At 50.3% G+C, this 19012-nt stretch overlaps 1 protein-coding gene across 1 annotated transcript; it reads right to left on the bottom strand.

Moving 5' to 3' along the window:
* Positions 1-3559: 3559 nt before the first annotated feature.
* Positions 3560-17405, bottom strand: AMBP (alpha-1-microglobulin/bikunin precursor). Its single transcript, XM_060101883.1, has 10 exons — positions 17289-17405; positions 15958-16100; positions 14306-14382; positions 13261-13377; positions 12463-12564; positions 11420-11466; positions 6082-6163; positions 4805-4972; positions 4305-4478; positions 3560-3591 (listed from the first exon to the last, which is right to left on the bottom strand). Exons 1-10 carry the CDS (start codon positions 17403-17405, stop codon positions 3560-3562), a joined length of 1059 nt encoding a protein of 352 aa, XP_059957866.1.
* Between the last annotated feature and the right edge of the window lie 1607 nt (positions 17406-19012).

Genomic DNA, 19012 nt, shown 5'->3' with positions numbered 1-19012 from the left:
GGATGGATTTGGTCCGAGTCCTACAGGCCCAGTGCCCAAGGGACACATCCAAGTTCGCCTTGGCCACCATCATTTATGTGATGTGTGCTGTGTATACCGTCTGTTTTCTGGGGAAGAGTGCCCGTAGCTTGTGCCAAGTTCCTGATGGCATCTGTGACTCAGGAAGTTAAGAATCAGTGGGAGCTGTGGAGACACATTTCAGCCCAGTGTCTGGACACACTGTCCCCAACACAGGCCGGGGTGGAAAGCCTGCCTTGGGAGGAAAGGCTCTCTCCATCCCAGGAGAGGTTCAGGCAAAGCTCAGATGCCCGCAGTGGGTGTGAACCAAGCGACTGGTGGGCCCGCCGGGCAGCCAGACCAGGTAGCTCGGGCGCCCTTCTTCCTCTGTCCTTCTGAAGCTCTGTGTGGCTTTCCCACAGTGTCCCCTTCGCTGCTGCTTCCTCCCCATTTGCTGGCCACTGAACTGCCGTCCTCCGAGCCAGCACCCCAGACAGCTCTCCCACTCCCTTCAAGACGGTGTGGCCTTCCTCCCCGACCCGCCTGGAGTCAGCACACCCGTCTCCCAAGTGAAGCACACGTCCAAGTTCGTCTCGCCCAGTGGTCACGTGTGTGAAGTTTGAAGTGTTGTGTATTGTCTGTCTGTGGCTTTGCCAGTGGCATCCGTGACTCTAGCCAGTGCCCTCCACAGTGGGCTGCAGGGGCCCAGCCGGGTGGACTTGCCCCTCTGCTGGCCTCGACCCGAGCCTCACACTACAGACACGCACGTCAATGCTTGGCTTGGAGAGTCGAACTGAAGGCAAGTCCTGGAGAGAAGACGCCACCAGAAGACAGCTGTGGCCAGAGTGGGCAGGGAGGGTGACAGCTTCTCCTAAAGCAGGCCTGCTGCTGCCGGAACAGCCGTTCAAAGGTAAAACCACGTCCGGCTTTATCCCCGTCCTGAACCAGAAACGGGTGCTCTCCTCAAAGAGGATGTGCTGCTTGATCAGCCAAACAAATTCCATCAAATCGCAAGGATGACAGCACGAATTGGCTGAGTCTGGGCCAGCCTCCCGGGGGCATCAGCCCTGCCATCAGAACCCCCCTCCAGTGGGAGTTGCCTGCTGTTCAGTGTACCGTGTGGACATTCCTGAGCCAGCGGTTGAAGTTTAATCAAGAAGTTTCTATTGGCTCTAAAACAAAAGTCAAGAGTCCTGCTGGAGCGGGAAGACTCCCCCGCTAGCTGGGAACATCGGGATCCAATGAGGCCAGGGCGTGGCCAGAGCCTCCATACGACTGAAGGCCCAGCCTCTGGATTTTAAAATAAAAATTTTTTAAAAAGCATGTTTCTTTATTAAGCAGCCACATGTATTTTGTGACAGAGATGAGCATGACCAGTATCTTTAAGAGAGAATTTGCGGTGAGACTGCTTAAGAATCAGATGAGTCATCAGGGTAGCCACTTGGCTGAGAATGATTCTGGTGCTTTCCGGGAGGAATGGACTCCTGACTGGAGGTCACAGATGTGCTCCAACCCCATCCCACCCCTGAGGGGCAAGACAGGATCCCAGGGAATTTTTTGTAGTGAAAGTTTTAGTAACTGTCATGGAGATAAAAGCCTTCAGGACCAGGGAGGGTGGCAGGCAGGGCTGGTGACCCACAGGGGAGTCCCCATCTAGAGGGGTGTCTCAGGTGCAGGATGCAGGTCCAAGGCTGCCAGAACTTAGTTTTCAAGAGATTTGAGAAACCTAGAGTTTTATATGGGAGGTCCTTTTTTTTTTTTTTTTTGGCTGCCTTGGGTCTTTGTTACTGTGCCCGGGCTTTCTCTAGTTGTGGCGAGTGGAGGCTTACTCTTTGTTGTGGTGCGTGGGCTTCTCATTGCGGTGGCTTCTCTTGTTGCAGGGCACGGGCTGTAGGCACCCGGGCTTCAGTAGTTGCAGCACTTGGGCCCTAGAGAGCGCCAGTTTCAGTAGTTGCGGCGCACGGGCCCTAGGGTGCGTGGGCTTTAGTAGTTGTGGTGCACGGGCTTAGTTGCTCCGTGGCATGTGGGATCTTCCTGGACCAGGGATCGAACCCGCGTCCCCTGCATTGGCAGGCAGATTCTCAACCACTGCACCACCAGGGAAATCCGGGAGGTCCATTTTTTATTGGTGAACTCAGAACTGTAAAATACCTTAGGAGCCAAACTCCCATCCACCCGCTGAGCTGAGGCTGGCCAGCCCACCTGTGGCTTGCACTGTCCGGTTTAGGCATTTGTCCTCCAGGTCACTTCAAAATATCTTTCTTCAGAGTGGCACCTTCCACCTGCCGTAGGTGGCAGCCCCAGTGTGTGAATCATGCATGGAGGGGGCAAGGTATGGACGCAGGACGTGATGACATTTGTTAGTTCCAGGCTGGAGAGCCTGTCACTTCTCCCTGTGTCCCCGACCCCGACCCCACCCACTTCTGCCCAGTGACTCCCAGCCAGGCCCACAAACGCTGTTCCTCAGGACTGTCCTCTCTATTGAAACCTGGAAGCCCCAAGGTTGGGACTTCCGGGGTGCATAAGGCGGGGAGTCTCTATGTGGTCTGACCAAGGGGGCTGCAAAGCTCTCTCCACCCAAATCCTTGCCTCTGGGTTCGTCCCCTCAACACAGCATTCCACCTCAGAACCCAGGAAGCTGGGGTTTGGACTCTTGCAGTGGCAGCTGTCAGGGCTCTGGGTGGATGGAGCCCGAAAGAGGTGTTTATAAGTCCGATGTTTGTAAATCCGGTGTGTGTGAGCTGGAGGCTCCTGGAGTTGTGCACTTGGGCCAAGTTGGTGCCTGAGCCACCCTGGACAGCCTACCTGCTCTCTTCCTCCAGGGAGCAGAAGCCGGGCCAGACCCAGGGCTTCCAGCTCTGGTCCAGGGCCAGCTGGTTGTTCTGGGCACAGCGCAAAGGGCAGTGACCATTCTCCTTCCAGGGCAAAGGGCCAGAGCAAGGATCCCAGGAGATGGCATCTCCAGGACCCTTGTGGAGAAACAGCCTGAGGCCTTCCAGCCCCTGGCAGCTACTGCTGGGGATGCAGCTGTGAGCAAAGTAAACGCTGGGGTGCGGTTCTGTGCAGCCAAGGACGGGGGAATTCTTTCAGGCGCTTGTGGGGCATTTACCCAGACCCAGTTGGGCACACACTGGGGCACGGTGATTTCTTCTAACCCTGGGTCCCTGATGAGCCCTGTCAAACCTCTCCCAGAAACAAGTACCCAGAGTTTTTCCCTCTTTTCTCTTCTAGCTTTATTAAGACAAAACAATCCGATTTTATACAGAACTGTGATTTATGTTGCATAATTTGCATAGCCAATTTCATGTCCTGAAGATGGCTCTATTACATTTCCAACACATACATTTTTCACATGTGGGGAAAGCTGGGGTTACTCATGCCCGCTCCCCAGCTTGTCTCCCCCTCCCCTCCCCCCATCTGATTATACTTCGTGATGAATCATCAGGACATGGAATTTCAGGAGTCTACAGTTTGCTTTTTATTGGAACCTGCCGCGTGACCCTGGGGTAGACACTGGCCCTCGCGCTCCCTGTGGCCTGTGGACCTCTGGCCTGTGGGCCACTCAGTTGGAGAAGCGCAGCAACTCCTCATCTCCTGTGGACACAGAGAGGCTTGGGGAGTAGGTGTGGGGTCGTCCAAGGGTCTGTGGGTGAGGACGGTCAGGGGATGGGGATGCCTCATAGAGGAGGGACGGCAGCTTGGGCTGAGCTTAAGCCTGAGCCTGAGGCCAGAAACTTCTGCTTGCGGAGTGACTCGATTATCTCCAGAGTGCGTTCCACAGAATGATCTGATTTTTTGCCTCCTGATTTACTTTAGGTACCATTTTCCCAGTGGGGAGATAAGGCACAGAAATCTTTAATGGCTGCTGTTCCCTGGAATGCTATTCCTGTTATCATTATAGCATCACCACCATTATTGGTAACGGCTGCCGCTAGATGGATATGGACCGTGCGAGGCTCTGTGAAGTAGGTACTTTGTCCCATTTTACAAAAGAGAAAACAGGCTCAAATTGACACTCAGTGTGGCCAGCCCAAATGTGGCAATACCGGGATTGGAGCCCAGTTCTGCCCCACTCAGCCTGTCCTGCCTTCCCTCTGCCTGGACCCAGGTGCCCCATCCCAGCTGGGGTAAGGCCTCAGGCTTGGCCCCATTTTACAGGTGGGAAACTGAGGCCCAGAGAGTGGATGGGCTGGTCACCTGGTACAGAGTACAGAACTCAGCTTTCCAGACCCTCACCTCCTACCAGGGCTCCCCCACCTGGACCCCCATATCCCCCAGGCCCAGCCTGGCATTGTCGGGCCTCCTACCTTCACCAGGGATGCCACAGTACTCCTTGCACTCCTTCTCTGAGTAGAACTGGTTGCTGTTGCCCCTGCAGCCCCCGTAGTTGAAGAGGACGCACTTCCCCTTGACAGCATCAAATGCCCAGAGCTGGGTGGAGCCTCGGCAGGGGCCAGGGACTATGGGGAGATTGCAGGCCTCTGTGGAGTGGGAGGGAGGTGCAGAGCATTGGAAGTCCTTATGATTGCTGACCTGAGACACCCAGCAAAGGGCCTGAGCCAGGGACCCTGCGCATCCACAACACCTAGACCCCTTTTTATAGATTGAGAAATGGGACCACAAGAAGACATACGTGCCGAGGGTCACCCATACCCAAGTGTGCAATTCCTATGACTTCAGGAAACTTGCCCTGGAATTCCACCACTGGAGTATCCTCTCTTAGCTGCCTGTTCAGTGGGCAGGTGGTCTGTCTGGAGGACAGGGTTGGGGGGCGCAGGGGGAGGTGGAGAGGTGGGGCCGCACTCACCCACGGTCCGGCAGGTCTGCAGACACTCCTTCTCCGAGACAAAGTTGTTGCCGTTCCCCATGCAGCCACCATAGTGGAAGGTCTCGCAGGCCATGGATGAGCCGTTATAGAAATACCTCTGAATCATCCCCAGGCAAGGACCTTGTGAGTAGCCCAGCTGGCAGGAATCTGGGGAGGGGCAGATCAGCAGTGCTCACTGAATGCTGACTGTGTACCTGTCACTGGGCTGGATACTTTAACAGGTATCATCTCATTTAGTTTTCATCTCTGCATTAAGAGGAACGATTCTCAATTCATTTTAAAGGTAAGGAAACTGACTCCCTGAGAGGTAAAGTGACTTGCCCAGAGTTACACAGAGCTGAAATTCAAAGCCATATTTGTTGGACTCCAAAAACCCATGCTCATTCCATTCCATTACATGGGGAGTGACCAGCGACCCAGAGACCCAACATCCCCTGTGTTGGTCTTGTCTGCCCGAAGACTCTGTAAGGATAGTAGTTGATGATACATTCACCAGCACCCATGCCAGCCAGCCTGACCTCTGCCTTACGTCCCACCCCCGTGCCTTTGCTCTCGTCATTCCTGCCCCTAGAATGCTAGAATGCCTTCCTCCCTAAAACCATATCTGGACACAGCATGAATTCCCCTTCATCCAGGAAGTCCTCCTTGATCACCTCGTCCTCCATTTTCTGTGCTCCCCCAGCCTTTTAGCTGACCCTCCATTTTGGGTCCCTCACTTTCTTCCTTGACTGCCTCCTCTACTAGACCAGAAGGTCCAAAAAGATGTGGGTGGTTTGTCTCCATGACCCCAATGCTCAGCACAGTGTCTGGGGTGGAGCAGGGTCAGGGTTCAGTGTTTGCTGAGAGATTTGGAAAGTGATCATGTTATCAATCACAAAAGGCATTCTCACGTTCTTGCCCATGTGCTCCCACAAGAGCCCTTAAGGTCAGCTCAGCAGGCTGTTATCCCATTGTACAGATGAGAAAGCCATGGCTGGGAGGCCACATAGTGATACAGACAGGCCAAGAACTCACTTCTCATCGTGGAGCTGAGACTTCCTAAGCTCAGGGACCATGCCTTACACTCCTCTCTCTCCCCCCATAACCGCTGGCACAGGGCAGAGTACTGGATTTGCCCTTTCTAGGCTCAGTCCTTGATTCTAGCAGAAAAATAAGAAAGACTTCACGGTGATGAGGGCAGCTGGGATGAGCCAACTGTGGACCCTTCCTCTCTGCAGTGTGGCAGAAGGGGATTAAAAAAAGGGGGTGATCATTACCTTCTTTCTTGCCGAAACCAGTTACTAGTTGTCCAGCCCCTGATCCTTCCTCTTCCTGGGGCAGAACAGCCCGCCGGGCTCTCTGGGGGAAGAAAGAGAAGAAGCTGTTGCAGGGACCTAGCCACTGCTGCTCCCCTATACGCCTGGAATATATAAACAAACCATTTGCTTTGGGGATCAGGGTGTAGACAGAAACACTACTAGATCGGTTAATGGCCTGTTTTCCCAAAAGCTTCAACCTGAATTCCAGAATAGGCATCACAAGATAGATTTCTGGTCTGAAATGACAGAACAATACCTACATATCCAGCTTCCAGTTGAAATGCCCAGAGGAATATAATAATGGAAAAGAAACCTAACCCAGAGTTGGGAACCAGGGAAGAGTAGCATTCCCATACTAGAAACTAAAAGGCATTTCTACACAAGGGAGTGGGAGTGGGAGTGACTTGCAAGAAGGGCTGACCAGACCATCGTTAACTGCTTACAGTGGAAAAGTCATGTGGAGAGTAAGAAGGGACCCCGAGTTGACCCTAATACTCTTAGATATGGGGGTGGGGGCAGGGACTGCAGAGCAGGGCAGGCTGCCAAAGCTGTCAAAAGGATCTCTGGGAGCAGAGTGCACTGAGGCACAGTCCCGGGACAATTACAGAAGGAGGAGCAGGGACACTGCCGGCCATCAGGCAGTCTTCCTGCCCACAGGTGAGACCTGGAATCTGAAAAGGTAAAACTGTAGTAACCTTCAACTTTTCCCTTCTCCTTTTAAGGCGCAACTGAAGCTGTGATCAGGGACTCCCACTGTCTACCAGAACCCATCTCAAGCTGGTTGCACATAGGTCTTCCTTGGTGAGGATGAAGGAAAAGAGAAAAATCATGGAACGAATTAAATAATGCAACGGCTCAGAAGAATCACACTGAGCTGGAGAAATATCTCCACTAAACACAGGGTGTAGGTAAGAAGCAGAAGAAAACTTCAACCATCAATGAAATTCAAGATGGCATTGCATCAACATTAACAGGAGCCCACAGTTATGTAGATGAATAATATGGGAGAAGTAGAAAGTTACTGGAGATGAAAAGGATTTTGTTGAATGTTACCACACAGTAGGGATAATAAGCTGCAGTTTAAAGATTATGAGAAATAAACTCACAGAATAGGAATTCTAGAAGGAGAGGCAAACAATATAGAAATGATAGAAGAAAAGTTTTCCAAGTTGGAAAGACTTGAGTTGTTCAATTATAAGGGCTCAAAGGGAATGAGAGAAAATTAATGAAGAGTCCTATCTCAACATTTCCTAGAGACAAAGGATAAACAGCCTAGTAGTGGCCCTCAGAGTAAACGAGAGCATTTAATGACAGAAGCAGCAGAGCAATATCTAAAGGTTGTAAGAGGGTAATGGTTGTAACCCAGGGATTCTCCACTCAACCAGGCTGTTGATCATGTGATATAAACACAGAAAGATATTCTCAGACATGCAAAGATCCTGTAGTTTTCCACCATGTACCCTTCCAGAAAACAATTACTTACAGAAATATTCCCACCACTTGAGAAGGGAATCTAAATACAAGAAAATGCATGATGTGGTAGAAAAGAAATGATGGTAAACTAGAAAGCCAGTAAAATAGAGAGTTGAGGTTAAATTGTTGTTAAAATGGTCATTCAACTTAATGTAAATGTTAAAAGTAATTCTCCAAACAAAAGGTGGAAAATATAAACATCAATCTCAGATTATATCCACAAAAATGAGGATGTGGGAAGCCTGGAGGGAAGAAACGAAAAGTAAGCTGCATTTCTCTCTTTTGCAAGGGAAGTCATCAGTTATTGTTTCATTCTTGACATGGATGAAGAAGCACAAATTCAGCTGACATCTGGATTAAGATGGCAGATTGAAATTTCCCTCAGAATTACCCTCTCCAAAACCGAGCCATCAGCAAAAAAAATGAATTCAGAAATCCCAGCCCCCAAGTATTGATCAACACCACTGAAATGAGGAAAGGGGCACAATTTAAAGGAAAAACTAAAGCTCTCGATCCAATAATCTGGAGCTGAACAGGAAGGTCAGCAAGGTTCAGCTCCTGACCTGCCCTCCAACTCCCAGTCCTGGCAAGTCATCAAATTTCTGGTAACTCTCCCTAATACTCCCAAGTCCTGAGAGAAAAAAATTGTGGGGAACCCTATCTTTTTCCTCTTCTGATAGAGGAGTAGTGAAAATGATTCTGGGCAAAAAAAGAGGAAAATAGACTAGAGCCTGACTCTTTCTAAGTGAAGGTTCTGGGGCTACACAATCTAATGCTCCAGGGGGTGTCACTGAGGGCAGATGTACCTTGCTGCCAGCTCTGACTAGGTGGAATGAATCCCCATAGGATATTTATCAGTCCTTCCAAAGAGAATGCAAAGCGAGTGTATTCCAACCAACTCTGGACTTCAGAAAAGTGAATGGAACACAAAATACCCAGACCTTACTCTAAATTCGGGTGGGAGGGGACTAAGCTCATATTTGCAGGAAGAGAGCCAAGGAATAAATGAAACCTCCATGCCACCATATCAGAATAAACAGAAAATCTAGCTAAAACGGACTAAGCAGGAGTCAGATAAAAAGAATTGATACAGAAACTATCCAGACCCACTTCAGAAATGAATGAATAAGTAGCCTGAACTAGAGAAAGAGCCCAAGAGTCCAGTGGTGGACATGGTCATGAACTGCCAAGTCCTCCCATCCGCAATGGATTTATATTCCCAGCTACCCACTGTCAGCCCCTGTTGGAGACTACCTCAGCTAAGGGAGCCCTCTCATTCAAGATCGTGCTCCCTTCCCAGACTGATCAACATAGAGTATTAAGGCTCCATCCCTTGGCCCCATCATGGGACAACTCCCAAGGGTTGTCCTGGTTCCAGAGCTCCCTATAGGGTTGGTTGAGGCATTGTTGTGACTGCCCTGCAGCTCTCCTTCTTCCTCTGCCCAACCTTCCCTTTGTCTCTTCCGTCCATGTATGTAGATGTAGGGAACCCAGCCTAGAAGAAAACATAACTCAAGAAGCAGAAGGAAATCCCTCTTTGGCCTCAAGTTATGGAATTACATAATAAGAACCTGCACGTATTAAGACAAGATTCAAAGATGACATGGTAAACGCTGACAGAATAAGACGAAGAGAGAACCCAGGCCTAAATAAACAAATTGAGAAGCAAAACAACATCAGTTCAGAGCTCGTGAATAAATCAGGAATAGTAAGGAGCAGAAAGAATAGATGCTGCTAAATAGAAGGATTGTCATAGAAGAGACAATCCCAGTGGATGCAAGTAAAAGCAATTTGAGAAAAGCTAGTACATGATGGAGGATAAAGATGCTCCAGGATGAGAGAACAAGTGTTCGCCAGATGGCAAAACTCAACAAAGCGAATAGAAGATGAATTTCATATCATGAAAGAGAGTTTCCTGAAATACAGTAGAAATGTCATCTGTGGATGGAAAGAGCACGGTGTATTCCAGGAAGTTTCGATATAGACGCTCAACCCCAAGACATGGCCTTGTTAAGATGCTGACTTCTTATCAAGGAGAAAGTCTGTCCAGGCATCTGAGCAGAAGAAACAAATTGCTTCCAAGGAGAAGAAATATCAGGCTGGCCTCAGGCTTCCCTGCCGCGATCATCAGTGTGGGAGAACAGTGGAGCAATGCACACAAAGCTTCTTCTGAGGGAGAGAAAACATGACCTAAGAATTTGACACTCAAGCGAAACATCCTTCAAGGATGAAGGAAATGAGCAGACATTCTCAAACAGGGAAGAATTCTGGGATTAAAACACCCATGAACCTTCCTTGAAAACAGCACTTGGTAAAAAAAAAAAAAAAAAATGGCACTAAGAGATGAATAGAAATAATAACTCAGGAATAATAACTCAACAAGCTGTGTTATATTCACTAAGGGTGAATGTAGACTCCATTAAAATATAGAACTATTACTAGATGTCTGGGAATCGTGGTGACAGCAGAATGGGGATGGTATCAGTCTGGACAACGTAAAAGCAAAAGGGAAGAGAAGATGGAACCAAGTTTGGGAGTGAGGATGTCTGTCTTCCAAATCTTGCAGACAACAGATATTCTCTAAAAGTATACATAGCGATGCCAACCTCTTAAATAGTAGTTCATAACCTTGACTTTATTTAGAGCATTCTTTAAGAAGTAAATCTCTTGTGGATAATAAATATTTATTTGAAGTTTTTTTTAAAACCTCAAACTTCAGGGCTTTTTTTTCCCTGTCATTCCGCATGGCTTGTGGGATCTTAGTTCCCTGACCAGGGATCGAACCCGGGTCCCCTGCAGTGGAAGTGTGGAGTCCTAACCACTAGACCACCAGGGAATTCCCCAGGGCCCTTTTAAATTCAAGTAAAACTACAAGGAATGCCTTTTAAAATGTGGAAATAGCATCTGTAATGTAATTCCGTTTAATAATAGCATATTTAAATCTGTTCCTCTCTCTATCCAACCTTCCTTCTCCAGGTGTATGCAGGTCTGCCCCTCTCCAGGTGTATGCAGGTCAAGATTACCGGAGTAATGTGACTGCTGGTAGGTGTTGGGTGGTGGAATTTTTTAAAACTTATTTTTTATACCTTTATACTGCACTGTTTTGATTCTTTATATTGATCGTATGTTAGTTTTATAATAACAATGGTAATTTTCTCGAAAAAATATGTAAGCAAACAAATAATATGTTAACAGTGTTAATTCTATGTAGGAATAAGGACATTATTGTCTTTTTTTTTGCTTTCTTGTATTTTTTCAAATTTTCAAGAATATGTTTCTAAAGTAGATATTACATGTATATATGTACTTACGTACACATACACATGTATAGATATATACACACACAGCAGTAGACTAAATTAGGATATATAATTCCCAAATAATCAGAGAAAGAAAGAATGAAGACTTAATATGGCAAAAGGCAGGAAAATAAAACAGAAGAAGGAAGCCCCTCAAATCAAAAGGCAGCACAGGAGAGTCATTGGTTTGAGAAGCTGCTTGCTCTCGGATTTGCGTTTTTTAGGGATCCATTGATTTTATTTTCGTTTATTGCGTATTGAGTATCATTATCTCATTATTGAGTATGTCACTGCTTTTAGGCACTATGCTAAGACCTTTTCTAACATGTCACTGGATTCTAGCACCTGGAAGGTAAAGGTAATTACCCCATTTCACAGATGAGGAAAGTGACATCCAGATAGGGCAGCAGTTAGCCCAATGGCACAACATGCCCATCACTGCCTTCTCTCAACGACCCCACCTACCAGCACAGCAGGGCCCAAGTGGGCAGGGTGGGGATGGGGTGGGGGGCAGAGGTACTCACCGAGAGTGGAGTGGGCGCTGGTTCCTGCTCCCCAGGGACACACTCACCTAGGGCAGAGGACAGGAGAGAGAGGGAATGAGACCCAGACATCCCAGACCCAGACAGGCTTTGTTTCTTCCATAGAGCTAATGACTACGTGTCAGGCGGGACGTGCGCTGGGACCTGTCTCGTGCATTAGTCCACTTCATGGGTGGCTCCACCCCCATGGCTTGCTGCAGGTCATTTGTTGGAAAAGTGATAGACTGGTGGCTGCACTACCGTCACAACCTGCATCGTTTCCACCCCCAACCAGCATTTCACGGCTGATATCTATTGAGCACTTACTAGACACCAAGTGCGGCGCTATTGTATTTAATGGCTTTATTTCATTGACTCCTCACAGCAACTTCTAAAGGAGGCATTATTATCCCCATTTTACAGATGAGGAAATGAGGCTCTGGAAGGGTGACCAGCCAGAAGCCACCCAGCTCAATCTGAACCTTGGTGCTCTAACTCCAGAGCCCAGGCTCCTAACCCCAACGCTCTATTGCCTCCCAAGAGGTAGCCATGGATTCTGGCTATAACCAAACTTGGACAGGTGGCAGCAGAGGGAACGCTGAACTGGGTCTATTCTCAGCTTCACCAGGTATGCTGTGTGACTTGGAGCAAATCCAGAGGCCCGAGCTGCCTGTTCTATAAAGAGGGGAGGGGGAGGGCTTCCCTGGTGGCGCAGTGGTTGAGAGTCCGCCTGCCGATGCAGGGGACACGGGTTCGTGCCCCGGTCTAGAAGGATCCCACATGCTGCGGAGCGGCTGGGCCTGTGAGCCATGGCTGCTGAGCCTGTGCATCCGGAGCCTGTGCTCCGCAACGGGAGAGGCCACAACAGTGAGAGGCCCGCGTACCGCAAAAAAAAAAAAAAAAAAAAAAAGGAGGGGAGGGGGATCGTAGCCCAGCTTATCTCAGAGGGTTATGGGAAAGACCCAGGGACTGGGAAGATGTGCTCTGGGGGTCGTGAAGGATAAGACAGGGACAGAAACGGGAGGTGGGGTGGAGGTGTCACTTACCTCTGTCGGGCATCGTGAAGATGGCATCCTCAGGGATGCCCACACCCAGGGCAACTTCCCTGAACTGCTCCAGCAGGGTTTCCCGAAGCTGTGGCTTCCGTCCTGCAAGTAGGAAGCAGGAGAGACTCCTAGAACCACAGGTACCTGGGCCGTCAGGGCCTGAGGTTATTTTGCCCAGGGAGTTTCATTTCGGGGAAGTTTGAAAACTGTTGGCCCAATTCCATTTCTTCGATACCCTTATGGAAACCTCAGTTCCAGAAGAGGAGGAGGTGTCTCTCCCAGGCTCCCCATCTGGGTCTCCCAACTCCCCACACAGCTCTCTTTCCACTGGTTCTTTTAAGGACCCGAAGGCCCTGGAATTCTCTGGAATTTTCAAGATCAAAAGAAGAGGATTCTGGGCTTTCCTGGTGGCGCAGTGGTTGAGAGTCCGCCTGCCGATGCAGGGGACACGGGTTCGTGCCCTGGTCCGGGAAGATCCCACATGCCGGGGAGCGGCTAGGCCCGTGAGCCATGGCTGCTGAGCCTGCGCATCCAGAGCCTGTGCTCCGCAATGGGAGAGGCCACAACAGTGAGAGGTCCGCGTACCGCAAAAAAAAAAAAAAGAAGAGGATTCTACCTCAAATGGGAGACTGAGCTCTACCTCCTCTAGGGAGAATAAATGTTTTCACCTTTCCCTTAACTGGAGTTTTGTCAGAAGGAAAAAGCAAAACTCCCTGCTCTTCCCTACTCCATTTCCCTAAGTCCCGGGTCTCCTCCCACCCGCAGCTCCAACGAGTGTATCATGTTCCAGGCCTTTACCATAGAGCTTGGCAGTAATGGTGGGTCCATGGCGGCGGCTGAATTTCTTGGTCAGAAAAATTGCATACTCATCATAGTTGGTGTGGACCACATAGGACTCCATGGTGATGTTCCATTCTGCATGGAAGATGCAGGAAGACAAAAAGATCAGTGGTCAGAAGGCTTCTAGCCTGAGATCCTTCACCTATTCACCCACACATTATCTATTCATCCATCCTTCTGTTCACCCATCCCTTCCATATATTTATTATCCACCTTCACTCTCTCTCTCTCTCCATCCATCCATCTCCTCCATATATTCATCATTAATTCAACCACCGTCATTCCATCCATCCATCCTCATCATATATCAATCCATAAATTCATCCATTTTCTTTTTCCTTCTTTTTCTTTCTTTTTTCCTTTCTTTCCTTCTTTCCTTCCTCCCTTCCCTCCCTCTTCCCTTCCTCCTTTCCTCCATCCATTAATCCATCAATTTATCTATTAAATGACTGATTGACTACCCCACTAATCTACCATCATACTTATATTCACTTACCATTTTTTAATTCTCTCATTTATTTATCCAACCATTCATCTACCCAAACATTCAACCCCTGACACGATTATTTGATGCATAGAGCAAATTCAGTAAACATCTGCTGGATTAATGATTAAATTCATGTCCAAGTCCCTCTATCACTTGGCACCATACACACTGTGTATGGTAGATGCTTAGCAAATTGTTATCAGCTGACTGCAGATGCCTAACACGAGAACTGATGAAATCTTGATGTTATCCTCAGCATTCAGCACCATCACTCAAATTCTGGATGAGCACGTGCATGGCAGGGCAGGGGCGGGGGGAGGGATAGAGAGAGAAAAAGAAAGGAGAGAGGGAAGGAGAAGGAGGGGGACATTTGGAGGGAGGCTAGATGACTGCAGAAAAATGGGAGGAAAAGTTGTAGGGGCAGAGAGGGCTGAGGCAGAAAGAAAGAGAGCTTAAGACATCAGGTATCTTTTAGCAAAGGAGGGAACTGTAGATGTCTCCTTTGACTCAACTTACTGGGTTTGTGATAGAGGAACTTTCCATCAGTGCCTGTTTTCTCATAAGCCCCAGAGATTGCCTCACAGACACCTTTCCTGGAAATGAACAAACCAAAAGGAAGGTAACTTCTGGCAGAGACCATGGTCCTGACACCCCACTCTCCTGCAGGGTCCTTCTAAATGCCTTTTTTTTTTTTTAATTTGGAAAGTAACATTTCCAAATATCTGGTTTAATTCTCACACCAGCCCTGGGAGACACAAGTTTCACATGAGGGAACAGAGGGACAGAGAAAAAAAGGGACTAATCCATGCTAACCTCTTGGTAAACCCAGCACTAAAAATCAGCTTCCTTAAGCAAATCTGCACATCATACTTAGGCACCGTGAAGTCAGAATGATGAATTAACACATTAATTCATGTATTACTTTGTGTCTCTCTTGTCTCTCTCTCATTTTCCTCATCTGAGAAATGGGGATAATGATAGCTTCTACCTCACATGGTGGTTGTGAGGATCAACTGAGATACTATATGCAAAAAGCTTAGAGTAAACACTATGCACTTATTAGGTATTATTGTTACTATGATGATTATTTATCTTATTAATATTTAATGAGCAGCATCTATGTGCCAGGCACTGTGCTACATGCTGGGGATACAGAGGAGGGCAGGACAGACCCTGTCCCCTCATGGAGCTTATAATTGAGTGGGGTGGGTGGGCAGGCCAGGGGCAGATGCAGTCAGTGTGAGAATTGCCACAAGGGGCGGGGTGGAGCCCGAGGTGCTCCGAGAACACAGAAGAAGGCATGTAACCTGAACCTGGGTTGGGGGGAGTCAGGGAGGACTTCCTGGAGGAAGTGACAAAGAACCTGAGTCCTGAAGGATCCATAGGAATTAGCACAGGGAGGTGGGGAGAGGTTTTCCGGATAGAAGAAACATCCGATGCAAAGGTCCAGAGGATGGAGGGTTCCAGGGACTTAAAGAAGGTCCACTTGGGTGGGTCACAGAATACATGGCAGAGAGTGGGGCAGGGAACAGTGAGTGCTTGGGGGTCGGGGGCAGGGGGGGCTGGAAGGCCATGTTGAAGGAGTTGAATTTTATTCCCAATGGTGATAGCTCTGGAAAGGTTTAAGCAGATTTGAGTCTTTGAAAGGTCTTTCTGGCTGCCGAGTGACGAAAGGATTGGATGGAAAGTTGGCGATTAGAGGTGGGAAGAAGTGTAGAGAGGCTACTGTAGACAACCAGGAAAGAAAGGGAGGTGGCTTGGTCCAGGGTGGTGGCGGTGAAGAGGAGACAAGTGAACAGACTGGAGGGATTTAGGAAGAGCAGGGACAGGGCTTGATGATGGATTGAATGGCCGTGGCCGTGGAAAGAGGAGTCTAGGACAGCCGCCTCCCACTCAGCTTTCCAAGATGGGGGCGGGGGAGAAGTGCCCTTACTGAGCTAAGGGACACCCCAGGAGCAAGAGCAGGTTGGAAAGCAGGCACAGTGTTGGGGGCGTTGCCCTTGAGGTGGAGGTGGGACAACTAGCAAGGGCTGCCCTGCTGGAGGGCGGCAGAGAGGTCTGGAGCTCAGGGCCGAGTCCTGGCTGGAAGTGGAGACCTGTCACTTTCTAGGATGGGGTGGTGACGGAAGCCAGGGCAGGGGGTGGGGTGGAGGTGGGTCCCCACTCACCGCCAGTGAGTATTAGTCACGCTGATCTCCCTGTCTGTTGCGCCCTCTCCCAGCAGCAGCGAGCTCATGGTCATCTTGTCCTTGAATCTCTTCAGCCACGGGCAGGTGGAACCCACGGCCACGTGGAACCATTTCCCGTAGATCTAGGAGGCAGCCACAAGCTCTGAGGATCTGGACCTCGAGGAAGATTTGGAGGACATCTGTCCCCCTCCCTCCTCTCAGTGACTTCTCCTTCTAAGTGATCATCCTTGTCTTACAGGTAATTGGAGGCTACAAGGCTTCCAGGGCGGATGGAGCCCTGATGGAGGAATTCCAGGCATTGCGGCCAGCTTAGGAAGGAGATGTGCAGCTGGGCCCCACCTCGCTGGCAGAGGGCCTGACTCTGCTGAGATGCAGGATCTGGGCTGCTCACCTGGACGGGGTCCAAATCTCCAGGCCCTAAGGTCATCATCAACCACCACTCCCCAAAAGCAGGAGTCCTGTCTTCTCCTCCTCCGGGGACAGGGTGCTCACCACCTTGCACACAGCCCATACCTCCGTGTTAGGAAGTATCTCCTTTCCCTAAGCTGCGTCTGACCCAGGGCACGCCTGCCGCCTCTTGCTCCTGAAAGGGCCCTCAGGTCCCTGCAGACCCTTCGCCATCCCTGACCACCAGAGACCCTCTCCTCACGCCTCTCCTCCACAGCCCTTCCTCAACCCTGAACATAAGCAAAGTCCTCAGGCCAACACGGCTACAAGGGTCTGACGGAACCCAGGATGGTGGTAGAGGGGGCAGGCCCCGTTCAAGGTCACCCAGCGCTTCAGGCAGAGCTGGGGCTGGAGGGCTGACTCCCCACACACAGCGCCCTGCCTGGGCCTCTTAATCCCATGACCTCTGTCGTGCTTCTCGTCTCCCCCTAATAGGGCAGAGGACCCAGGACGGGCTAACAGAGATGCTACGAGGACTTGAAGGTGAGGACTTGAAGGTCGAAGGGCTGCGGGGTGGAGGGTCACAAAAACCTCGGTGCTGCTGGGGGCTGCAGGGCAGCAGTCGGCACCGAGCCTTTTCTGGGTGGGTTCTAACCAGAGCACGGGAACCCGAGGAGGCAGGTTCAGACGTGAGGACCTTTGACTCAGAATGTCAGCCTGGAGGCCCACAGAACGGTGCATGCAGCATTGTAGCTTCAGCAAATCCCTGAGAGTCTGGGCAACAGGAAGGGCCCTGAGGGACCCACGCGTGGAGTTCCAGATGGGGAGACTGAGAGCCCGGGGCCTAGGACTTGCCCCTCCCCCCCCAGCAAGGCCCAGCCGCTCGGACACCCTTCCATTGCTGCCAGAGAGGCCAGCCTTACCCTAGACAGGTCGAAGTTCTCCTGCACTTGGATGTCGTCAGGCAACGTTGTCACGGGGCTGGCGCTCACCGCCAGGCAGGCGGTCAGCTGCAAGAGCAGGGCCCCAAGACTCTGCATGGCTCCGGGCTCCTCCACCTGGGCTGTCACTCACGGGCTCTGTCTGGGGACAGAAGAGCCACCACCTCCCTGCACGAGGCAGCTATGGACTGGGGCTGGGGAACGGGCCTGTGGCTGTAGATGACCTTGCTGTCTGCTCTGTTCAGCCGGGACCAATCAGGGCCCCAAGGCCAGGGCCAATCGATCCTTTGTAGTGCCCAGGCCGGGGTCAGGGTCCCGAGGGGCCAGGGTGGCTGCTTCAGAGGAGCTGCTGGCCAAATGCAACCCGGTCCTGGTGCAGCCGGGCGCTAGGTTCAGGCCCCACAAAGGCTTCCCCAGAAACTCCTCACCTGTCCCAGGTGGGATGAAGAGACGGGCAGCCCCTGGCCCTTCCCGCTGGGTCATTCCACCTGTGAGCCAGGAGGACAAGCCTGACTGGCCCATTTTTCACATGAGAAAACTGGGGCCCGGGGAGAGGAAGTGACTTAGCAGAGACAATAGGGAGGTTTGTGGCAGAGCCAAGACGAGAGCTCAGGTGTCCTGTCCCCAGAGTTCCTTCTCTGACTCGTGGCTTCCCACAACCCTAGCAAATAATAGTAGAAATGATGTTCACAGCTTCCATTCACTGAGCACCTGCTATGTGCCAGCTGTATACCAGCTCTTTACACTGGCCACGGAATTGATCATCCCCACAACAACCTCATCAAGTAGGTGCTATTTTTCCCCTTTATAGGCAGGGCGTTTGAGTCTCCAAGAGGCAAAGTGACTTGCCTAGGGTCTCCCAGCTGGGAAGCAGCATTGCTGGGAGAGGCAGCATCTGGTGGTGGCCGAGAGCGTGGACTCGGGAGCCACACTGCTTTCTGTGCCCCTCACTGGCTGTGTGGCCTTGGGTGAGTGACCTTACCTCTCAGTGCCTCCGTGCCCTCATCTGCAAATGGGGATAATAGTAGTTCCTGGTTCAGAACATTGTCACGAGGATTGATGGAGTCACGCTTATAAAGCACTAGGACAGTAGCCGGCAGTGGTTAGAGCGGAATGTGTGTGTAACATGTTGGATAGTGTCTCCCCCAAATTCATGTGCACCCGGGACCTCAGACTGTGGCCTTATTTGCATAATTAGTTCAGGTGAGGTCATACTGGAGGAGGGTGGACCTAAACCCAAGGACTGATGTCTTCATAAGAGAAAGGGGGGGGCAGATTTTGATACAGAGACGCACAGACACACAAGGAAGACAGCCACGCGAAGACAGAGGCAGAGATTGGAATGAAGCAGCGGGAAGCCAAGGAACGCCAAGGGCTGCTGGCAGAAGCTAGGAAGGATTTTCCCCTAGAACCTCCAGGAAGAATGCGGGCCTCCTGGCAACTTGGAACCTCCAGAACTGTGAGGAAAATACATTTCTGTTGTTTTACACCACCCAGTTTGTGGTGCTTTATTAATGGCAGCCTTAGGAAACTAGACAGTATCCATTGCATAAAAATATTTAAATGGGAATTTTTTAAAAACCCAGGTCTGTTTGTCTCCATAGATCAAACTCTTGCCAGTGATACTGCAGGCCCCCTCTGGGAAGAGCCCTTCTCCAGTGGTCAGAACTTCTGTCTTCATTTCCTCCCTGCCCTTGGCACAGAAC

The sequence above is a fragment of the Mesoplodon densirostris genome, chromosome 6 (genome assembly GCF_025265405.1).
Source record: "Mesoplodon densirostris isolate mMesDen1 chromosome 6, mMesDen1 primary haplotype, whole genome shotgun sequence".
Lineage (NCBI taxonomy): Eukaryota > Metazoa > Chordata > Mammalia > Artiodactyla > Ziphiidae > Mesoplodon > Mesoplodon densirostris.
The sequence above is the reverse complement of the archived record's forward strand: the minus strand, read 5'-3'. Positions and strand labels throughout refer to the sequence as shown.